The following is a 20932-nucleotide window of genomic DNA, read 5'->3' as shown; positions in this document are numbered from 1 at the left end:
AGCTTTGCAGGTTTGTAGAACCTATCAGTCGATGAAGCATCTTTAGAACACTCTCTAGCTCCAGACAAGTGTGACAAGACAGGAACTGGTTTTGAACCGCATACGCCCATTCTCTCGGTATAGCCGCAAAGAACACTCACACTGATGTTGGAATTACCGAGAGACAACATACTAGTAACCTGTGTGTCGAGTGTCATCCGGCAGACTCATTAGGAGGGCTAATCGAAGTGATCCCAGTTCGCAAATTGTGAGCAACCGTGACTCTCTATTTCTGGTTCTGATGCTTCATAAACTGCTTCGACCACCTCTCGTAGCCATCCAGCATCTGGTGCGTGATACCCTTGGGGACAGACTTGATAGCGTCCACAATATCCTCCATGCAGACCGTGACCTGCTCCGCCTCCCCGTCCAATCTAACGCCGCCGCCGCCACTACCTTCCTCTGTGGCCCCAATATGCGTCCTGCTCAGCGTCTTGCTCAACGCCGGCTCCGTCGCCACGTTGACAATCTGCTTAATCTCGGCACCCGAGAAACCTTCCGCCAGCCTCGACAGCTCTGCAACATCCACGTCCGCCGCGAGGGGGAGCTTGCGCAGATACAAGTTGAACACGGCCTCCCGGCCCGCGGCGTCCGGCGGACCAACGTACACGATCCGGTCGAAGCGGCCGGGCCGGAGGAGAGCCGGGTCCATGGCCTCGGGCCGGTTCGTCGCGGCCAGAATAAGCACGCCCGAGAGCGCCTCGAAGCCGTCCATCTCGGTCAACAGCGTCGTGAGCATGTTCACGGCACCCTGACTTTTTGCGGCACCACCACCACCCCCATTGCCGGCGCGCTGGCCGCCGATGGAGTCAATTTCATCAAAGAAGATGATACTCGGGCTCGCAGCGCGCGCGCGCTCAAAGAGCTGCCGGACGGCGCGCTCCGACTCGCCCACGTACATGTTGAGCAGCTCCGCGCCCTTGACAGCAAAGAAGTTGAAGCCGGACTCGGTGGCCATGGCCTGCGCCGACAGCGTCTTTGAGCATCCGGGCGGACCGTAGAGGAGGAGACCCTTTGGCGGGGTGAGGATGAGCTTCTGGACCGTCGGGTCGTTTGTCGTGGTGAGGGTGATCATGTTGCGCAGCGCGTTCTTGAGGCTCTCCTGCCCACCGACGTCCTGCCAGTGGATTGTGGGTGGCTTGAGGTTCACATCGTGCATGGCCGTCGGCCTGGTGGAGCGGAGCGCGTGCTCGAGGTCCTCGCGGGAGAGGTACGGGGTGCCTAGTGCCTCCTCGTCGTAGCCGGCTTCGTCGGGGTCGAGGCGCTCTGCTGAGATGATCATTGCGTTTTCGATGAGTCTGTCAAGGTCGCTTGCGTTGTAGGCGTGTGTTTGTTGTGACAGCTTGGCCAGCATCACGTCCTTGACCTCTGGCTGGATGGGTATTTCAAAGGACTTGAGAATCTCGAGGCGGCCATCGGCGTTGGGTATAGAGAGGGGGATGTTGCGCTCGAATCTCGTTCTCTTTTGTAACTCGGGAGGTACGTCCGTCATGTAGTCCAGACAGGTGGCGATGACCACGACCTTTGGTAGTGTGCCATTCTTGAGGGCATCCTCGGCCAGCTGGTCGAGCTGCTGGCCTAACCGCTGGGTGATGGCCGTGGAGTTTGCCCGGTCTTTCCCAATCAGAGCTTGGAGGCCATCGATGAGGATGATGCTGGGCTGCATCGTCCGCGCTTGCTTGAAGACCTCCTCAACGGTCGATGACTTATCGTTTTCTTCGATCCGGAAGACTCGACCCCAGCCCGTGCTCGCTATCCGGTTCAGGATGTACGACTTGCCGGTCCCTCGTCCGCCGTGGATGACGATTCCGCATGATTTTTGTTGGCCCTTGTAGACGAACTTTGCATTGAAGCCACGGAGGAAGCTTCGCAGCTTCTTCTCTTCTGCGTGTAATCCGGGGATATTCGGGACGACGAGCTTCGTCACGTCGCGAACTTCCTCGACTATCTCTTCTTCCTCACCTGAGACGATCGTGGGTACTGTTGAGACCACATAGCGGGCTACATTATGTGTCTGGCCGTCTACGGATGTGATTCTGAATATTTGTTTTGACCCAGGTGCCACGCACTCAAACTTCATGCCCGGAAAAACTTGCTCAGCCCGCCCTGAAATATGTCAGCATTCGTCTCACAGCAAGTCTGAAGTGAAGAGAGTCTATCTCAAATCTGAGCATAAGGCGTAAATGTCATACTGCCCATAGAAGCCATAGTAGAATATCACAGAGAGGCTGACGGCAGCCACCCGGGTTTGATTGAAAGGAGGAAGGTCTGCGCAACTCACCAAGATAGAACCGAATCACTCCTACCCAAGCCCCCTCCCATGCTTTGATCTCGGCCTTTTCCCTCTCAGACGTCGTCACAGGCAGAATACTAACCGACTCAGCGTCGGGCACCGCAGAAGTCTCCGTCATCGTGATCGTGATTTGGTCACCCAGCTCGAACCCGCAAGCCTCGCGGTACGCCTCGCTCATGAGAATGATGTTGGGGCTGATATTCTTGTCCGCGAGCGTCCAGAGCGCGGCCTCTCGGCGCAACGGCTCCGTTGTTGTCGTCGTCGTCGCCGCAGACTTGGCCGCATCCTGAGCGGCGGTCCTCGTGACGACGCAGCGCCGGCCGTTGTCGACGCTCCCCGTGAGCTGGATCAGGGAGTCCCGGTTGACATAGATTCTCGAGGCGCCCTTGAGCGTCGACTTTTCGAGCGTCTTGTCGAAAGGCGCCAGGGGGCGGACCTTTCCATCGATGGTCTTGGCCATAGTTTTGTGATCTAGCCGGCGGCAGGGTTGGGTAGTGTCGTGCCCCTGGTTGCCGTTGTCTTGACTTCGTCGAGTCTCTCACTGAGTGCTCAGCCCGCGGGACAATCCAATCGCGGATTGCCTGAGTGTGACCCGAATTTGATGTGAGACCGAAAAACTTCAGATCTAGAAAAGGGAAAACCGAAACCCTCCTGTTCCTGGATCTTTCGTCTCTTGTGGCCTATCGGGGGTATATATGTTGTTCAGACGATGTTTATTCTTCATCCGTCACTGCCCACATGAGTTGACAATGGTGTAGGGCCCAGACCGGGGTATGGCATCGAGAAAACCCTGCGACAAGAAGATCCGGCAACGATGAGATTTTGAGAAGCAACTATGACAGCCACAATGCCGATTAATAGTCAAGCGGGTAATCCGAGAATATTCAAGTCTCTATGAAATCTCCTAGATATTTTGTTGGTTTTTCTCTATTTTCTTGAGTTCGTGGTATGAAGATATGTTTCCTGTGTGAATCGCCCAAGATTTCGTGTAAGTGAGCCATGAAAAATTCAAAGACCCCTCCCTCCCCTCCACCAGGTCCCGACCCCCGACCAATTTTCCTCATACATCGGCCCCACACCAGCTCAAGTCAATGGTACGTACCTACCCTGCCACGCCTGTTCAACGTCGCATTGCAGCGCGGAAGAAAGTTAGGTCCAGCATCTCAACTTCTTTCTTCACTTATAGCAGCCTTCACCACCTCAACCACAGAAGTCTCAGCTACACACCCCGACCGAAATACGTGAAGCCTCTCTCCCTACATCCTCTAACCCGACCCGACGAAGTCCAAGTCCCTCCGGGCCCATGCAATGGGCTGACCTTCGAGGGCTGCGCAGCTCGACCCTCAGAGTTGCCCGGATGACCACAATCGCAGCCCGACGACGGCTCCCGCTGTTACAGCAGCTGCCGTTACCACAGACGCCAGCACCTACACTCCGACGGTTCTTTCGCGCAGACCACGGCCCTGGCAAACGACTCTTCTCGACCCAATCCCAGCGCAGCTCACCCGACGATAAATGGGGCAAGAAGAAACCGTCACGGAGAGAGGAGCCCAAGGCAAAGCCGCCTTCGCTTTTCGAGGAGCTATTCCCAAACGATGACATTTACTCTCACCCGAGTCGTCGGGCCGGCGAACAGGACGATGGAGAAGGCAAGGGCAAGGTCAAGGTCCGGTTCCTGACCTCCACCGACCCGGAAAAGTCCGAGGCGACAGAGTACAGACTAAGGCAACTGGAGCGCAAGAACAAATCCAGCAAGACAGGAGGCGAGGCGGCCGGCAAGATTGCAGACTTTTTCGAGTTGAGCGCGCGTGAAAAGAAGAAAAAGGACAAGGCCGCCGACGGAGAGAGCTCCTCCATCTTCAACGAGCTCTTCTCGTCCCCGGGATCGGGAGAAGCAGAGTCGGCGGCGGAAGCAGTGCTGGGCAAAGGTGGCGTCGAGGCCTTGTTGAGGAAATCTCAGGCCGGCCAGAACTCATCCGAAGAGCGATCTGTAGATCACAACGATCTCCAATCCTGGCTCGACTCCCTTCCGAAAGACGACGCCGCCGCCGACACCGCTTCCTCGGAAGCAGCATCCCCAGAGGAGGCGGCAGCGGCCAAGGCCGAGCGCTCCGCCATGCTCATCCTCTCCAACGCCAGCCCGAATCTCATGGAGTCCGACTTCTACCGCATCGGCCCCCAGGGCCAGCACCTCGACGGCTGGAGCGCCTCCATCACCAAGGTCATGCAGGCCTACGACTACGGCACCCTGGCACCCATGGACCGCTACTTCATCCTCTTTGACTCCCACGCCGCGGCAGCAGCGTACCAGCGCGAAGCGCAACGCCTCCACGCCCTCGCCGGCCGCGCCCTCGCGTCCCCCGCCGCCGGCCTGACGCCCGCAGAAACCTCTTCCGCATCCTCCCAAACATCAGTCTTTAGCCTCGCACCCCCCTCCAAGACGCCCCTAAACCTCCACCTCTACAAACTCAACCGCGCTACCGAGGCCCGCCTCGAGACTTTCAGCATCCAAGGCCTCCTCAGCATGACCCCCGAACCGCCCCCGCGCGCAAACGCCCACGTTGTCCTCTCCCTCGACGGCGGCACCCTCGACCAGCGCAGCCTCTCCCACTGGATCCGCCGTGACGCCCGCGACCGCAACCTGGGCTGGCCGGTGCAGCACCTGCGTCCGTACTTTGCGCCCAAGGTGCACCAAAGAACCGCGACGAAGGCGGAAAAGCTTACGGAGACCGGGGAGGGCCTCGTCTACGACGAAGACGATGCGGCTCCGGCGGTGACGGAGGGCGACTCGGGACGGAGAGGCACCACCCCCGACGCGCTGGACGAAACGGCCCCGTCCGGCCGGTTCGTGGTGTCGTTCCCGGACGCGCACGAAGCGAGGCGCTTCGTTCGCGCGTGGCACAAAAAGGAGCTTATCCTGACGAATGATCAGAGCGTAATCGTAAACACGCACGTAGTGTGGTAAATGTCGCAAGTAGCAGCGACCGTCGATAAAAAGTGTATAGTAACTCTTTGTAAGATATACCCGGGAGCATGTGTACATCAATAAAGGCCAAACAAGCATATTTGGAGCACGGGAGAGGGAAAAAAACGATGTATTATAAAAACCCAGAAAGAAAATCCCGAAACTCCAGACCAGATATTTGCTCTCTAGGGGGGTTCGATAAAAAGGCGCTGTCGGCAAGAAACCATATGACAAATACTTCTCCCCGTAGGAAGGGGGGCTTGAGGGCAGGCTGGTGAGCGAGAGAGCGCCCGCGGTGTTTCTCGTCATCGAGCACACACACAACGCACGCCCAGCCGGTCGGGCCCATCACCAAGTTTTTCACTTTCTCGGCCAATTGCCTCGCCGGAAGCCCCGGTCCTGCCTCTCGCTTGGCCCCTGTCATGTCCTCCTCTCTCTCACCGAGTTTCTCTGCGTGTCCTTTCCGGCGGGCAGACCCGCTGTGAAGCCCCATATGCCAATGTCTCTCTCTCCTTCCATGCGCGTCTTCATGTGCCTCTGTAGGACGTCGCTGTCCCCGGCGGCAGCGCGGAATCGACACAAAGTAATCAAATCTTGCTTTCAGAAAATACACACAACATTGAAATCGAGCGGTCCCGTGCCCAAGCCCCGTTCCGTTACTTTAGCAGCACTTTCCGCCGGCTCCACTTGACTCGCCGACGTTAACGCCCGAGGCAGCGGGTTGCTCGTTCTTCTGGTTGTCGATTAGACGCTTCTTGATATCGGCGGCGAGTGAGTAAAAGGCCTTGTCGATGTTGATGTTGCTCTTGGCTGAGACCTCGAGGAAGGGGATGCCGAGCTCGTCGGCGAGCTGCTGACCGCGCTCGGTCGAGACGACACGCTTCTCTTCCCAATCGCACTTGTTGCCGATGAGAATCTTGTTGACGCCCTCGGTGGCATGTTGCTCGACGTTGGCGAACCAGGTGCGGATGTCTGCGTGGGAAAAGTACACATTAGTCTTTTGTTCTCATATGTCTGTCCTATCATGTACGGCTCCATTTGCAATGGCAACTGCAGTACACGGTTCGAGACAGAACCGCCAGTAATCGTGCAAGTGAGTCCCAATGTAAGCGAAGGGAAACGACGTACTGTTGAAGGAGCGCTCGTCGGTGACATCGTAGACAAGGAGAATGCCCATGGCACCACGGTAGTAGGCGGTGGTGATTGTGCGGAAGCGCTCTTGGCCGGCGGTATCCCAAATCTGGAGCTTGACACGCTTGCCGTCCAACTCGATGGTACGGATCTTGAAATCAATACCGATGGTCGTGATAAAGGACGGCGTGAACGAGTCTTCGCTGAAGCGCAACAGGCAGCAGGACTTGCCTACGCCCGAGTCGCCGATCAGCAGAAGCTTGATCTGGGGTGCTGGTCAGCCACATGTGAACACGATGTCATGTTTGCCCTTCATAATGATTCGCACGGCGGAAGGGGAAAGTAGGATGTTCGAAAGGACGGGGTTCGAGGAGAGTGAGGGCATCTTGAGCGAAAAGGGCGGGACGATGGTAAGGAGGGGCAGCGGCATTCGACACATACAAGGAAGTCGTAGTTGCGGTTGCTCGACATTTTGGCGGCGGATGTTGATGGGGGACTAAACCGAGGGGGCCGATCTGAAGGGGGCGGTATTGCTGCTCCGGGCGACGTACGTGCCAGACGAGTTGAGATCGGGAGGATGCGAATGAGAGGGTGATTGTCGTGATCTTGTCGTCGGATTCGGGCAGCGGTTGGGGGGAGAGGCGATTGAGATGTTGGTAGGAGATGGGCCTAGGTAGTTTGTCGTAGTTAGGTAGGCGGTAATAGTAGTAGTATGTACGAATAGTGAAGGTAGGCACGTAAAGTGCTGGGCTGCGGACGAGGCGAGGCGCTGCAATGTACAGTCCAGCACACTGTGAAGAGGCACGTATCCCCGTACGTAGGTAGCGTCGAATCGCTTGGTCTCTTTGGGGGTGTCAAGTGTGGCGCCTGCCGTCTGGGGTAAGATACTGGACCCGGCCCTCTTGCTTGGCCGATCCGACTTGACCTGTGCTTATGCTGGGACAGGGCTTGAGGGATTTGGTGACTTGGCGGTGGGCTTTGCAGGCTACTTGAGGTAACAGCGGTCTTGGGCTGGAAAGCCGGTACCTGCTGCAATGCGAATCCCGCTTCGAAAAAGTGTTCTAATCAAGCCCGCTGTTGATATCCCGAGTGGCACAAATCAACTGCTTCCGGCACTAGGCAAGGTAGGCCTCGGTGAAATCAGATAGCTAAGGTAGTCACGACTCACGGTGTCTACTAAGCTGCCCAAGGCACAGTGCCCGCCAAAGAGAAAAGACGCGACGACGTCGGATCTGCGTCGGAGGGGAGCGAAAGGTTAAAAGAAGCAAAACTTCCCTGGTCGATCCAGGCACCCTGTTGCAGAACACCAAGTGAAATTTTGGGGAACAAATACACGGGCGGCACCTCAGCGTAATTCTATGATGGCAACCATCCGTGGACGGTCCTGGCTGGGCATTACCAGGCTCGCTCACCAAAGAAGCGATATGCCAACAACACCTCAGCCACCAGGTAACAAAATGTCCGCCAACCTAGTCGTTATCTCAAAACTTGATGCGTTGTCTCTGCCGTGGCACTACACCCCTTTTGCTGCCAAATGTGCTCGGTCTCCCGCCTTTGCCAGACTTGTCAGGACTCAGGAGGCTACCCACGAAGCCACACCAAACGTCATCGCACTGTCTCGCCTCAGGGTCCAGGTCCAGATCCATCCAGAACTGAGTCACGCGTCCGCCGCCCGAGCATCCTGGGTGGCGGTCGTTCCATGGTCACAAGAGACATTGTCGAGCCTCCCTCACGTTCACTCGCTGGCCAGTACGTCACCCGTTCAATTGCACTTCAATTCGACTTTTGGTCTAAACACCTTTCCTAGTGACAAATGCCGCCTGCTAAGCTCCGGTACCAATGTGCGATGCTCCGTTGACAATTCATGAATGCCTCCAGTGGTGTACAGATGTGGTACAGGTTCCACCGAAAAAGGCCGTTCCCGCTGTGCGTAGTAAAGTAACCTGAATGCTGAAGCTCAAATCCGTAAGACCGTGTATCCATGCGAATCATTATTGCGCCCGAGGTTCTCCGTCCTGCGTTGTTTTACTGTAGCCACCTGGCGTACGCCCAGCGAATGCGATCCAAAGCTCTAACTTGCACCTGAATCCCCTTCAGGTTGGCAAGATCATCCAAATCCTCGAGGAACTCACGCTGCCTGTCGCGAGGTAGCACTCTCTGCATCAAGTTGCGCAGCACGTGGACTTCGCACAACAGGAGGCCGTGATCCTTGTAGGAGAGGAGGTTGTTCTGAGACGGCGTCGCCTCTGAAAAGATCCGGTCAATGTTGCGTAGCACTCTGATGCTCTGTCCAGTCTTGCGGCTTTGCCGGGCTCCCTTGCGAGCACCAAAGATGCCGCGAAGATACTGAACAATGCCAATAGAGACAAGCACACCAGGCGTCAGACCTACAAACCCAAACACCAGTTCCTGGCTCTTGAGGAGAGAGTCGATGCCGCTGATGGCCACCTCCAGGTCGACCTTGGTCTTCTGCACTTGGATGAGCAGTGATCGGACGAGGTCGCCCTTCACCGCACCGACAAAGGGGGTCCGCAGATCCTTTTCGTACGCACGCAAAACCGGGGTGACATCTCCCTCGCTGACCTTGGTGCGGATAACCTCGATCTGGGCGTCGGTAAGGGAGGACCCGTCACCTGCAAAATGGGGCTTGTCCAAAGCAAAGTCCACAACCATGCGCTCCAAGCTTTCCCGATCGGCCTTCAGGCTGTCTCGGCTCATGATGGCGATCTCGCTGCTCGAGTCGTGTCGAATAGTTCCAACAATCTTGCGTGTCGGTTCGATAACCCAGTTGAACCAAAAGTCTCGTACCGTAGATCCAATATCCCGAATCCAGCTGATTATTTCTGCGCGCCTATTGGCAAGAAGTCGAAGGACAGTCGTCGAAGAAAGCAGTGCTGCTGTTGCAGGCAACCAGTATCGGATGAATCTCGACGGGCGGCCGTTCTCTTGAACAAGCAGCTGCGCAGACATGACGTGGTTGGGGAGGCCGTTATCCAGAAGGTTGAGAAGACGTCTAGCGAGCACAGAGGGCTTCTCCAGAGCGTTGGCGTCCTCGATGTGAATGCTAAGCTCAGGGTCTTCCTCGACTCCAGCGAACACCTTGTCCTCGAAATCGTTGACGCCAGACTCAAGAGTCAAAGCCTCCTTGAGAACCATGTCCATGAGAGCCACGCTTCGCTCAACCACGCCTTTCCAGTCATGGCTGTTGACGCCGGCTTCGCTCTTATCGTCGTCTTCGTCGCCTCCAAAAGTCAAACCTTCGTCGACGAGCACACCAAGACCGCTTGCAATCATATCCCGCAGACGCCTGAGATGTGCCAGTTTCCTCCGAGCCTCGCCTCGGCTAAGGGCCACAGGCGATAGGACCTTGCGCTGAAGGGTCGTGATCGATGAGTCCCGAATGCTGTCCCGTACGATGCCGTAAAACTGTTTCCATTGTTGCGATAAGCCTGTACGAGTGGATGCGACAATATCGCCTGGCGTTTGGCTGAGATTCTGAATTCGGTGCTTGCTTTCGTGATAAACATCCTTGGTCAAGGCCCACAAACGCAATGGTGACGTTTGGACAGTGTAGAGACTGCTGTAAGTATACGAGCTCAATACTTCGTCCCAGTACCACATCTCATCACTGAGAGGAATAATCTGATCCAGAAGTGTGTTCAAAATGATACCGTAAGTCTGAACGGTAGCCTTGCTGACGAGCAGCCACTCGATCTCCGACTGGTACGGGCCTCGTCTAGCCTCGTCATCCTGCTCCGCTTGGAAGTCCCATTCGGCAAGTTTGGATTCTTGCAGTAGAGAACGAATCCTCTGAGCGGGGAGTAGAGATGACGAAGTTGAGGTGGTGGACAGAGCCCTAACAATATGTAGGAGCTCCTCAATTCTTGGCGACGACAAGGCGTCTACGGTGGCCGAGTGAAAAATGCCATGCTCTTCGGCAGACAGCTCGCCATCTTCTTGAGATAGACTCAGGCCTAGTGGAATCCGATCCAGCTGCGCATCTAAGCGGCGGACTTGGCTAGGTGCAGGGAAGGTTGATGTCAACATTCAAATATTTTGTTTGGGATGACGGGAAGTCAAGGAAAGATGGGACGGAATACTGACTCGGCAACAACAGACATTATAGCTTCTCACTCAGAGAGCGCTCCTCCTCCACTTTCATGGATCGGTTATGTGTCGAACTCTCGAGACTGTGAGGATTGTAGTCGTGTGAGGATGGATTTGATGGAAGAATGCAGTAGTCGAAGTTTGGGTTAGACGTCATCAGGTAAGCGAATGCCCCGGGCAACTTGGGCGAGCCTGCAGCCGACAACGCGGTGAGCGGCGACTGGAGAGAACGTGGGATGACAGGTGGGGTCTCTTGGGTCACTTAGTCAGCCAGCGCCGCTGACGGAGCTTGACTGTCGGAATGGTGCCTCTCGCTGAGGATGAGCTAATCATCCTACGTCTGCTTTTACTTACGAAAAGGCCCAGTCTGTATATATAGCTAAAGAGTTTCGTTTAACTCAGCTAATCGAGCTCTTCAAAGACATCTCTGTTCTTTGAGGTCTTTTGATTATGTTTAGACAGTTGCGACCCGACTGTAGGTCTGCCTAGCTTTGCAGATCAGATAGATCGTTTCACACCAAAGAGGCGTGGCCAGTGGCCATGCTGGAGCATATGAATTCCAAATTTGAAGACATCTTTACTGACATACTTGACGAATGCCATTCAGCAATGGCGATCTGCGGCCTGGAGCCATCTCGCTTGTCACTCGCACGTGTAACGCCTCGCTGACATTGAGATTAGAACGCCACGTCATGAGAGGTCGCAACTCACCTTGTACTCAAGAAAGCCAATAACCAATTTGATGTGTAGCCGCAAAGAGCTGTACAACATCCTTCTATGTTTGGCTCTTGATTCCTTTCAAGAACCGGGAAGGCCGATCTCTGATCTCATGTATTTGGGGTCACCGGCTATATTGCACTTTGGTTGCGTTTATGATATGAGACCGCAAAGGACTTTCCGGCATCAGATACTGAAGATCTAGTAGCTTTCAGATGTTCAACATAGGAGTAGGTTGGAGTAGTCCTATTGAATCATTACTAAGGACGACAGGTCAGTGGCAATCACAGGCTTGTTTGATACAACAGCACGGGTTTGTCAGTCTGGCTTCACCATTCATGTACCTTGGGACGAGGAGACATCAAGAGCTCCTGGCCTCAACCTGTGCTTGACACGCAAGGATCATGAGGACTTTTGAAATGTCGTCAATCGAAAACATACAAAGGCAAGTAGTACCAGCCAATACCAAGCTGGGCTTTTCGAGGTAGACTTCGAGGTAGACACGTATCGGATCAAGCTTGACCGGAACACGCCATTTTGACATGAGCATCCACGGCACCCCATGCTTCGCCCTGCCGGAGCGTCCCAGCGGTGGGTACGGCCGGGTCTCTTGACAGCTAGGTCAGGGCTGCGCCGTGGAGGAGGTCAGATGGATCTCATCGGCAATCGGATGTGGCAGATTCGGAGGCGTGGAGCATGTCACTGTCATTGAAGATTGTTCTGGCTTGTGTAATTGAGCACCTGTGTTGGAGCTAATGGGGGCAAAACGGGTAGCGTTAGGCCAAAGCGAATTCCTTTGGCAAAGACGTGCGACGCGCAACCTGGAAACGTGCCCCTCCTTCATCGTATTCGGGTTGAGGTAGGGTACGTACCAGTGCTAAGGTGAGCGCAGCAGCCAAAAAGTCGAGGTGCGAGGTGCCAGGCGTTCCATGCAGGGCGATAAGACAGCCCTGCCCACCTGGAGGATGACTGATATCGGCCTCCTTTGATTGCCCGCGACGGGGCGCAATTCTCATGCATAAGTGCTTCTTCTGAGAACATGATGCCGACGTTGAACACAACTCAAAACTCCAATTGAGAGCTGACCAGTTCGAAAAGGTGGACATTGAATCAGACTACCGCCACCTTACTTCAAGTGCTTGGCTTCGTTAGAAGCTTTACCTCTACGTACCTTAATCCAGGTGTCTGGCTTTGATGGAAGCTCAGAAGCAGCATAAGAAAGAAAGGAGCTTTGTCCCATCCATGAAATGTTTCCATGCCCCGTGCCTCCCGCCTGTTCGGCTTTTTTCCCCCTCGGCCCCCCTACGATTGGCAGAGTGGCAGAGCCAACAACGCCTGGTGCAGCTGTCACACACCCTTTTGCCTCCCGAAATCTCGCACACCGCCCGACCCAGTGGCCAGGGCACGCCTGCTTCCTACTGGTCAAAACCCACCACGGAAGACGGAAGGACCCACGAGCTGCATGGTTCGATGTTCAAGTGCAGCTTCTCATTGGCTCATGACACAAGAATGGGCAAATCGCAACTAAACGTCCCCACGCTGTCGCCCAGAAAGGGTGAGAGATGCACAGGGGCGTTTTCATAAGGTACCTAGCACAATTCCAGAACTAACCTAATCTTAAGTCACCTTGAGTAGGTAAGGGAAGGTTTTTTTCTCTCTCTATATGTGGTGACAAGCACCAGAGACGCAGGTGCCATTTCCTTTCCCCGTCAACCGAAATGATCCATGGATAAAACCTCAACAAGACCCGGCCCTGGACCCTTGACCTTGCCGCCCGCCGTCCTTTTTTTCCCTTAAACCTCCCATCGCCACCTAAACACCACCTTCGGCGCATTGTTGAAGGAGTTGCGACTGTCTTTTCTTTCCCTCCCAGCTTTCTCTTCGCCAACTTTGGCTTTCCTCATACACATCTGTAATTCCGCACTTGTTGAAGCACACAAAGTCGCAAACTTGCGCTCCCCGCCATCATGGCCGCTTTCATGTGAGTCTGGCCCCGTTTCTTTCCCCGATCCACGGCGCGCCCCCTTTATAGTCCTCGAACACAATCTTGAAGCGAACAGTTACTGACCTGGTATTGTGCGGAACAGCAACTCGACCGTCATCAACACCGCCTTCAACCACACGCAGCCGTACTTCAGTGTCCTCGAGGAGGTGTCTAAGTACAATGTCCAGCTCAACTACTTTGAGCGCCTCTGGGCCGTATGTCCACACCTCATCGCGTGCCTGTGCCAACCAATGTCATTACAATGCGACTGACACCTTCCTTCTAGGCTTGGTATCTCTGGATGCAAAACGACACTCTCGCCACTGGCATCATGAGCTTCGTCATGCACGAGACCGTCTACTTTGGCCGCAGTTTGCCCTTCATCATCTTCGACCTCATCCCCTGGTTCCACAAGTACAAGATTCAACCTGTGAGCAAATCCTCCACACCCTGTCATCACAATACTCCGGACATATCCGCTGACGCTCAAATAGCAAAAAATGCCGACACTCAAGGAGCAATGGGACTGCGCCATGGCCGTCCTTATCAGCCATTTCACCGTCGAACTCCCCCAGATCTGGCTCTTCCACCCCCTCGCCACGTGGTGCGGCATGGAGTACAACGTCCCCTTCCCTCCTCTCTGGAAGATGGCCATGCAAATCTCCATCTTCTTCGTCATGGAGGATACCTGGCACTACTGGTTCCATCGCGCCCTGCACTACGGCCCCCTCTACAAGGCGATCCATAAGCTTCACCACTACTACTCCGCGCCTTTCGGTCTCGCCGCAGAGTACGCCTCACCCATCGAAGTCATGCTCCTCGGCATCGGAATCGTCGGCTCGCCCATCTTCTGGGTCACCCTCACCGGCGACCTCCACCTCCTGACCATGTACGCCTGGATCGTCCTCCGTCTCTTCCAGGCCATCGACGCCCACAGCGGCTACGACTTCCCCTGGAGCTTGCGCCACTTCTTGCCCTTCTGGGCCGGTGCCGACCACCACGATCTTCACCACGAGAAGTTCATCGGCAACTACGCCTCCAGCTTCCGCTGGTGGGACTACTGCCTCGACACCGAGGCCGGTCTTGAGGCCCACAAGAAGCGCCGCGAGAAGAAGATCCAGGCCATCAAGGCGCAAAAGTCTCAGTAAAGCCGCTTTTTTGCAGCGGCTGCGAAGCCCTTTTTGCGACACAAAGTACGCACATCACCAAGCACCATGGCCATGTGTGTATGCCCTGGGAGAAGAGAATGACGGACGCGCTCACGAATTGTGGTTGAGAGCGCGTTGCTGGACACACCGGCCGCGGGGTGGTGTCTCATGATACGATGTATAGAACGCGGCAGGAAAGGAATACCGCAAGGGAAAGCGATACGACACGGGCCCGGACAACCGAGGCCATACCATCAAAGTCACGTAATTATCATTGGGGCGGCGTTTGAAAGAGGTATTGACGGTTGTGCGAAAAGGCGAAACCACTTATGCGAATTCTGTCGTATATATTGGGAAGGCCGCCCATATAACTGGCATTGTAGTAGATTACTTAATCATAGCACAACATTCGTTCTTCGTATACCCAGTTTGTAAGGCTTGCATGCTCTCTTTATGTATTCACGTTGTTGTACGGGACTGTTGTGACAGTGACTTTGTGATCAGGAGAGTAGCTGAACCCCCCGGGCCCTCGGGTCCGAATTGAAGCTGACTATCCGAGGCCGCATCACTTCTTCGGCGTGCAGCAGTCCCCAGCCGTGCCCGCCGCCTTGTCAGCCAAACCCCGGATGCCGCAGCTCACGGCCTCTGTGCCAGTGGTTGCCTCGGAAGCCGGCACCTCGACCTCGCCAAAGTCCTTTGCCAGCACGTCGCAGATGAGAGCGAGCTTGAGGTCCTTGTCAGACAGGCCCTTGGGAACATGTGTCGTCCACCGGATAAAGGTTGTGTTGTAGACCTGCCCTCTTGTTTTTAGTTCTTTTCTGGTTTCGGAGACTTCTTGCTCGATTTTCTTGAGAAGGACAGGGTGTTTGGGGCTTACGTTTGACCACTCTGGATGATGATTGTGGATCTTACATTGTAGGCTCACGGCTGTCATGAAGTCCTTTTCACTCGTCAGCAGTCGATTTCATGTTTCCTCAGACGAATTGTCATCAAATATGATGGTATGGTGTTTGGCCACACGGAGACATGCAAGTAAAGAAAAGAGATGGGATAATAATACGCACCCACGTCTTTGCAAAGTTCTTGAACTTGAAGCTCCGCTCGACGGCCTCACCGTCGTTGACGAGCGCCCAGCCCCGGCCCTGTCCCAGCAGCGTCTGGAGCGTCGAGGAGAGGGAAGACTCGTCGGAGCCCTTGGAGAAGCGCGGCGTGGGCGCGGCGGTGGTGGTTGTGGTTGACATTGTTCTCTGATATCGTGGTGCGAACTGCTGCTGGGTGAAGTTTTGTAAGGGCGATGGGAATGCTGCTGTTTTTGAGAGCCGGGATGGTGCCGAGGTGAGAGGCCGCGGGGTACAGTGTGCGATGCGGCGGATGAGGGTACGCGCTGGGGTGCTCATCTCTGAGGGTGTGTTTGTTGCGATGGACTTGGGTGACGTTGTTCTTGTAGTTGAGTCGCAGATGTAGGACTATGGTGTGGTTGAAGCTTGAGGTGTTGTTAGAGGTGTACCCCTGTCGTAGGCACTTGCGGTTGAGCTTATGTGGAGACGCATGAGATGGACGAGGTTGCCTCATAGCAGTTGATTTTGCTCGACATCTACAATGATGTGTAAACTCCATCCCTAATGCCCTTCAATATGCTTAGGCCAAGATGATTGACTTCGTGTATTTCTCGAGAAGCTCAGAAACAGTTCAGGGGCCCTGGGTCACTCAGGGAACTAGATGTACTTTCCAGACCTAGGATTTAATTCCTACGAAGGTGTGCTAGTCGGACTTCATGACGGGGTAGCTTCAGAGTCCAAGTTTGATTACATGTTGGATCGATAGATCAATCTACTGGTAAAGTACCCTGAACTCGGCATTCGAGACGAGGCCACAATGGGTAAATCATAATTGAAAGCCAGAGACATTGACCTCCGATATGCGTTCTATTGCTGTCTTGCATCCTGGTTGCCCCAAGGTACTCTACATTTATCGAGGATACGGAGTATGATAGCAGGATAAGGATAGCGAGGGCGAGAATCACAGAGACAATGTTGGTCAAGGAAATCGCGAGGCTAAGACTGACGCTGATTAGAATAGAGGCGGACGGAATAGCTCTATGAGATTCATGCTCACCCGAAGGGCATATACATCAGTCTCAAGCTGTTACCTCTACGTTCCTACATTTGGAAGGTCGATTACCAGACCACGCCGCTATATCGCATCCCCCTGCATGTATCTGCAGCGACAATCCATTGATCAGCTCAAGCGCCAATATCAGGAAAACGATGCCTGTTTCCCGGATACCGGGGTGGAGGAGGTTGGTAACATGGTGGATAGCAGAATGGTCAGGATTCGCTACCCCGCGCTCACCAAACCACACAAGTTCAGACTTGACTAAATGATGACGACCCGAACATAGACTTTCATGATGTAAGATACGCAACTCTCTAAGTTCATCTCAAGTAGCTTTAACTTGGCTAATTGTTTGCAGATTCAGCTCAATTGCGTACGCCTGCTAATATCTCTTCATTGAGAATAAATCTACTCGGGACCTAGACAGCCATAGTCCTTGGACGCCGTGCAAGTCGTTCAAGATGCGTGTACCACATCGACCTCATGAGATGCAGCAGTCTGTATCAAACCCGAAACCAACGGATACTACACCTTTAAACACCCAACAAACCCAGACAATGGCTTCACAACAAGAACAGAACGAGCCAGAAGCAGGAATGGCCATCACCCTGATCACCGCCGACCTCCTCATCCCAGGCCGCGGCACCCCAGTACAAGACGCCGCCGTCGCCATCTCAGACGACAAGATCATCCACGTCGGCCCGCGCGACACCCTGCCCTCCAAATACCGCTCCCTCACCCCCCTTCATGTCCCCGTCCTCATGCCGGGCCTCTGGGACGTCCACGTCCACTTCCTCGGCATCGACGTCGTCACCGGCTTCAGCGACGGCATCTTCAACGTCCTCCCCGGGTCCAACGCCCTCATCGGCGCCGTCATCGTCCAGGACCTCGAGGCCACCCTCATGGCAGGCTACACCTCGGTCCGCGAACTGGGCGGCTACGCCGGCGACCTCCGCCCCGGGATCGACTCGGGCCGCCTCGTGGGCCCCAACGTCTACTCCTCCATCGCCGCCATGTCCATCAGCGGCGGACACGGCGACCAGCACACCCTCCCCATGCAGACGGTCCTCGACTTTGCCAAATGCGGCGGCGGCGCCTGCTCCATCGCCGACGGGCCGGAGGACTGCACGAAGCAGGTGCGCCTCCTCGTCCGCCGCGGCGCGCGCTGCATCAAGATCTGCTCCAGCGGCGGCGTGCTCAGCCTGCTAGACGACCCGGAGGACAGGCAGTTCTCTGACGAGGAGCTGAGGGCTATCGTCGAGGAAGCGGGCCGCAGCCGGCGCGCGGTGGGCGCCCACGCCATCGGCAAAGCGGGCATCATGGCTGCGCTGCGCGCGGGCGTCAAGAGCATCGAGCACGGGTGCTACCTCGACGACGAGGCCGTCGACCTCATGCTGGAGCGGGACGCCGTGTTTGTGCCGACGCAGCACGCCATCATGACGCTGGCTGCCGACCCGTCGCAGCTGCCGCCGCCGCTGGCGAGGAAGCTGGTGAAGCTCGTGCAGAGGGCGACGGACTCGTATCAGCTTGCCATCGGGAGAGGCGTCAAGGTCGCGCTCGGGACGGATACGTGGAGCAGCGACCGGACGAAGCCGCTGGCGCACGGGAAGAATGCGCGGGAGCTGCACTGGGCGGTCAAGAACGGCATGACGCCTCTCGAGGCTATCGAGGCTGGCACGGCGAACGCGCCCGAGGTCTTGGGCGGGATGGCGCCGCTGAGTGGGCAGGTTAGGGAAGGGTATGATGCGGATTTGATTGCTGTTGCGAGGAACCCGCTCGAGGATATTGAGATTTTGACCGACAAGGACAACATTACCCACGTCTGGAAAGGGGGCAAGTTGTTCAAGTCTTCATGATAGTCGGGAGGATGCTTGTAGCATATCTCAGACTGTAAGGGTCAGTCACTGATTAGTGATGAGTATAAAAGTCGATCGTCAGCTCAACTGATAGCTCCATGAACGACACCATACATATATAAACCTTGTTTTTTCATTGAAGGTATCGATACGCTGGCTTTGCTTCAGTAAACGAGTTGCTAGCCCAGATACAACCGGATCAAGTGCCTCATCACAGCCACACATCGCCCGTTCTCCGTTTCCGTATATACTCTATAGAGTAAGGATATGATGGATGGTCTGTAGGAACCGCCTAAGAAGCCGTAATTTGGAGGATCATTCGGCTAGGTAGCATTCGGTAGCACAACGATGTTGACTGCGGTGTAACGATCCTAGTCCACGCTGCACTTTCTAGGCCGCAGTCCATTGCCCCATTCCATCAATACAGACCTGTGGAGGGATGGGAGGTAGGGGTGTAGGTTGATCGTAGTATGTCGATAGCTTCGGAATGTTCACTAGATGTTTTCCGACGGGTCGAGCTGCGTTAAGCCGCACTGAGCACTCGGAGATGCAAGCTTGATGTCGAAGAAGAGAGACTGGGCAACGTTACAGTCAACTCAGTGGTGCTGACTGAAGGGCGCGCGGACTACCGCTCCATCATGCGATATTGACAGACGCCTAGTTAACCAGGAACCCTACCTTGCGTTAGTGAAGAGAGAACAGACTCGCAATATTGAAGGCGCCTCTTCTTGAATTCCAAATTTCGATACGCCGATGACAAGCCAGCAGCACATCCAAACGGGAACAACAGCAGATGGGACGCATCACCATACGTGTAATATGCCATTGGTTGACCAAAAAAGGGCCGTGTGTGTGTTGTCACGGTCGTCTTCCAGAACCGCGCACAGACTCCGCCAAAGCTGCAGCACAGGGCATCTGGCGCCGCAGGCCAGACGCGCCAAGCCATTGGGCTTATGTAAGTCAAACACCGGGAGTCGCGGTACGTGTTGACCGAGGAAAGCCCGCATACCGTAAGTACCCCCATCCCTTCCTACCACTTTCCACCTCAGCATGGCACGCATGGCACGCTTGGGAAGGAAAAGAGGGATTTCCTGGCAGTAATACTCCGTACGTACGGATACGACTGTACGAGTTGCCTACCAGGCCTTAGTCAAACATCCGTACCCTCCAGGTAGTGTTTACTGCCCGGCGCAAGCCATGCGTGCTTCGGCGGGATATTTCCTACTCAAGCTTGGTACTTCCGTTGAGGGGTCGGCTAATTATTTGACTGACAACCTTCCCTCAGTCTGCTTCTGCACTCACAGTCACTCACCTCTCATAGGAGTCGGATTTGCGGGAATAAGGTACTCGGCAAAGGCAAAGTTCTTCCACGATCGTTCTGGTCTGCTGTCTGCGGACTGCTAGGGTGCCGAGTGGCTCCGGCGACTTTTCCAGTCGTCTCGCCCTGCCTGTCATCGGCCATTTCGTAAAGTCCGTCGCGTCGCCCTTCCAATCACAAGCAGCCTCTACCGTCGGGTTAGTCCCTGTGGAGAAATTCGTTGGATGACGTAAGTTACCGTAGACCGCAAGTAGGCCAGTTTGGCCCGCAAATAGTCTTCCTCCCTGTGGTCTGTGGATGAAATGTCGCAACTCGGAACGTGCCATTTCCTGAATGCTGACAAACCAGACTTGCTGACTGTTCGGATTCATGAACGACATCGACTTGAACATGCAATGAATCCTCTGGGGAATGAGTTGTCGCTGGTCCGCGGCTGACAACAAACTCCGAACAGCTGATCACAACGTGCTTCCACAATCTTGTTCCTGCCGCCCCTGCTTCTCCTATCTCCGTATCTTGTGCTGTTTACCCACTGGTAGGTAGCTAGGGGAATGGACCGCCTCACTCTAATAGGATGGAAGTACGAAGAGAGATGATGATAGGGATGGTGAGTATAGCATCAGAAGACAATACCTAGTGAGGCATACCGATTGGAATCACGTGGCAGAGTCGTGCTGCCTAACACAGCATCTTCGCCAGCGCCACCCGAAGGAGAAAGTAAGGCTACACCGCAGATGTAAGTGAGCTGTCGCGGTGCGAGCACATATGCTTTCAGCTCAGAGTTTGGACTTTCAGCTCCGAGCCCGGTACATAAGCACATATGTGAGGTAAGGTAGATTCAGTGTCAATCTGCGCAGGTTGGCAGACTCACAAGCAGCTCTAGCCTGCCTGCTTACCTATGGCTCGAGGTCGACATTTTTCATTTCTTCATCAGGCGAGAGCTTGACTTACAACACAGACAATCTATCTGCGTTCTTACCTCATCTCCAAGGCTAAGCCACTTGCTCTCATGGGACCTTCCTGTGTTGACTAAGGTGGTCGGGGTGTTTCCTGACCTGGCCCCGTCGGCTCCGGGGAGCACTCTCAGTCACCTTCCTCATCCCGCTTGACGGCACACTGGAAGGTACCTACCTCACATCGGGTCGGGGTAGGACTTGTAGGAGTGAGGTCAGGTACGTACCGAGGAAAGGAACACGGCAAGCTCGAAGCAGGTACACACGCCAAAGCACCTTGCCTTCCCCCGACAACCTGGAAGCAAC

General features: G+C 55.1%; 7 protein-coding genes across 7 annotated transcripts; 3 read left to right on the top strand and 4 right to left on the bottom strand.

The window, feature by feature from the left end:
• Positions 1-265: 265 nt before the first annotated feature.
• On the bottom strand, positions 266-2792 carry CABS01_04515 (ATPase; the record flags this gene model as incomplete). The annotated part of the gene is made up of 2 exons (XM_060537886.1): positions 266-2145; positions 2321-2792. 2 exons carry the CDS (start codon positions 2790-2792, stop codon positions 266-268), a joined length of 2352 nt encoding a protein of 783 aa, XP_060389548.1.
• Positions 2793-3635: 843 nt separating this feature from the next.
• On the top strand, positions 3636-5297 carry CABS01_04514 (uncharacterized protein; the record flags this gene model as incomplete). Its single annotated transcript, XM_060537885.1, has 1 exon — positions 3636-5297. One exon carries the CDS (start codon positions 3636-3638, stop codon positions 5295-5297), a length of 1662 nt encoding a protein of 553 aa, XP_060389547.1.
• A 661-nt stretch (positions 5298-5958) lies between these two features.
• CABS01_04513 (Ras family protein) lies at positions 5959-6899 on the bottom strand (the record flags this gene model as incomplete). Its single annotated transcript, XM_060537884.1, has 3 exons — positions 5959-6269; positions 6426-6693; positions 6870-6899. 3 exons carry the CDS (start codon positions 6897-6899, stop codon positions 5959-5961), a joined length of 609 nt encoding a protein of 202 aa, XP_060389546.1.
• Positions 6900-8453: 1554 nt separating this feature from the next.
• CABS01_04512 (ATP synthase regulation protein NCA2) lies at positions 8454-10475 on the bottom strand (the record flags this gene model as incomplete). The annotated part of the gene is made up of 1 exon (XM_060537883.1): positions 8454-10475. The coding sequence occupies one exon, from the start codon at positions 10473-10475 to the stop codon at positions 8454-8456; it is 2022 nt and encodes a 673-aa protein (XP_060389545.1).
• A 2744-nt stretch (positions 10476-13219) lies between these two features.
• CABS01_04511 (fatty acid hydroxylase) lies at positions 13220-14384 on the top strand (the record flags this gene model as incomplete). The annotated part of the gene is made up of 4 exons (XM_060537882.1): positions 13220-13233; positions 13340-13451; positions 13523-13666; positions 13731-14384. 4 exons carry the CDS (start codon positions 13220-13222, stop codon positions 14382-14384), a joined length of 924 nt encoding a protein of 307 aa, XP_060389544.1.
• A 565-nt stretch (positions 14385-14949) lies between these two features.
• On the bottom strand, positions 14950-15781 carry CABS01_04510 (pterin 4 alpha carbinolamine dehydratase; the record flags this gene model as incomplete). The annotated part of the gene is made up of 2 exons (XM_060537881.1): positions 14950-15177; positions 15449-15781. 2 exons carry the CDS (start codon positions 15779-15781, stop codon positions 14950-14952), a joined length of 561 nt encoding a protein of 186 aa, XP_060389543.1.
• A 1275-nt stretch (positions 15782-17056) lies between these two features.
• On the top strand, positions 17057-18355 carry CABS01_04509 (amidohydrolase; the record flags this gene model as incomplete). Its single annotated transcript, XM_060537880.1, has 1 exon — positions 17057-18355. One exon carries the CDS (start codon positions 17057-17059, stop codon positions 18353-18355), a length of 1299 nt encoding a protein of 432 aa, XP_060389542.1.
• Positions 18356-20932: the final 2577 nt, after the last annotated feature.

This window comes from Colletotrichum abscissum (genome assembly GCF_030869225.1).
Source record: "Colletotrichum abscissum strain IMI 504890 chromosome Unknown Scaffold_9.1, whole genome shotgun sequence".
NCBI classification, from domain to species: domain Eukaryota; kingdom Fungi; phylum Ascomycota; class Sordariomycetes; order Glomerellales; family Glomerellaceae; genus Colletotrichum; species Colletotrichum abscissum.
Note: the sequence above shows the minus strand (reverse complement) of the source record. Positions and strands in the feature narration are given on the sequence as shown.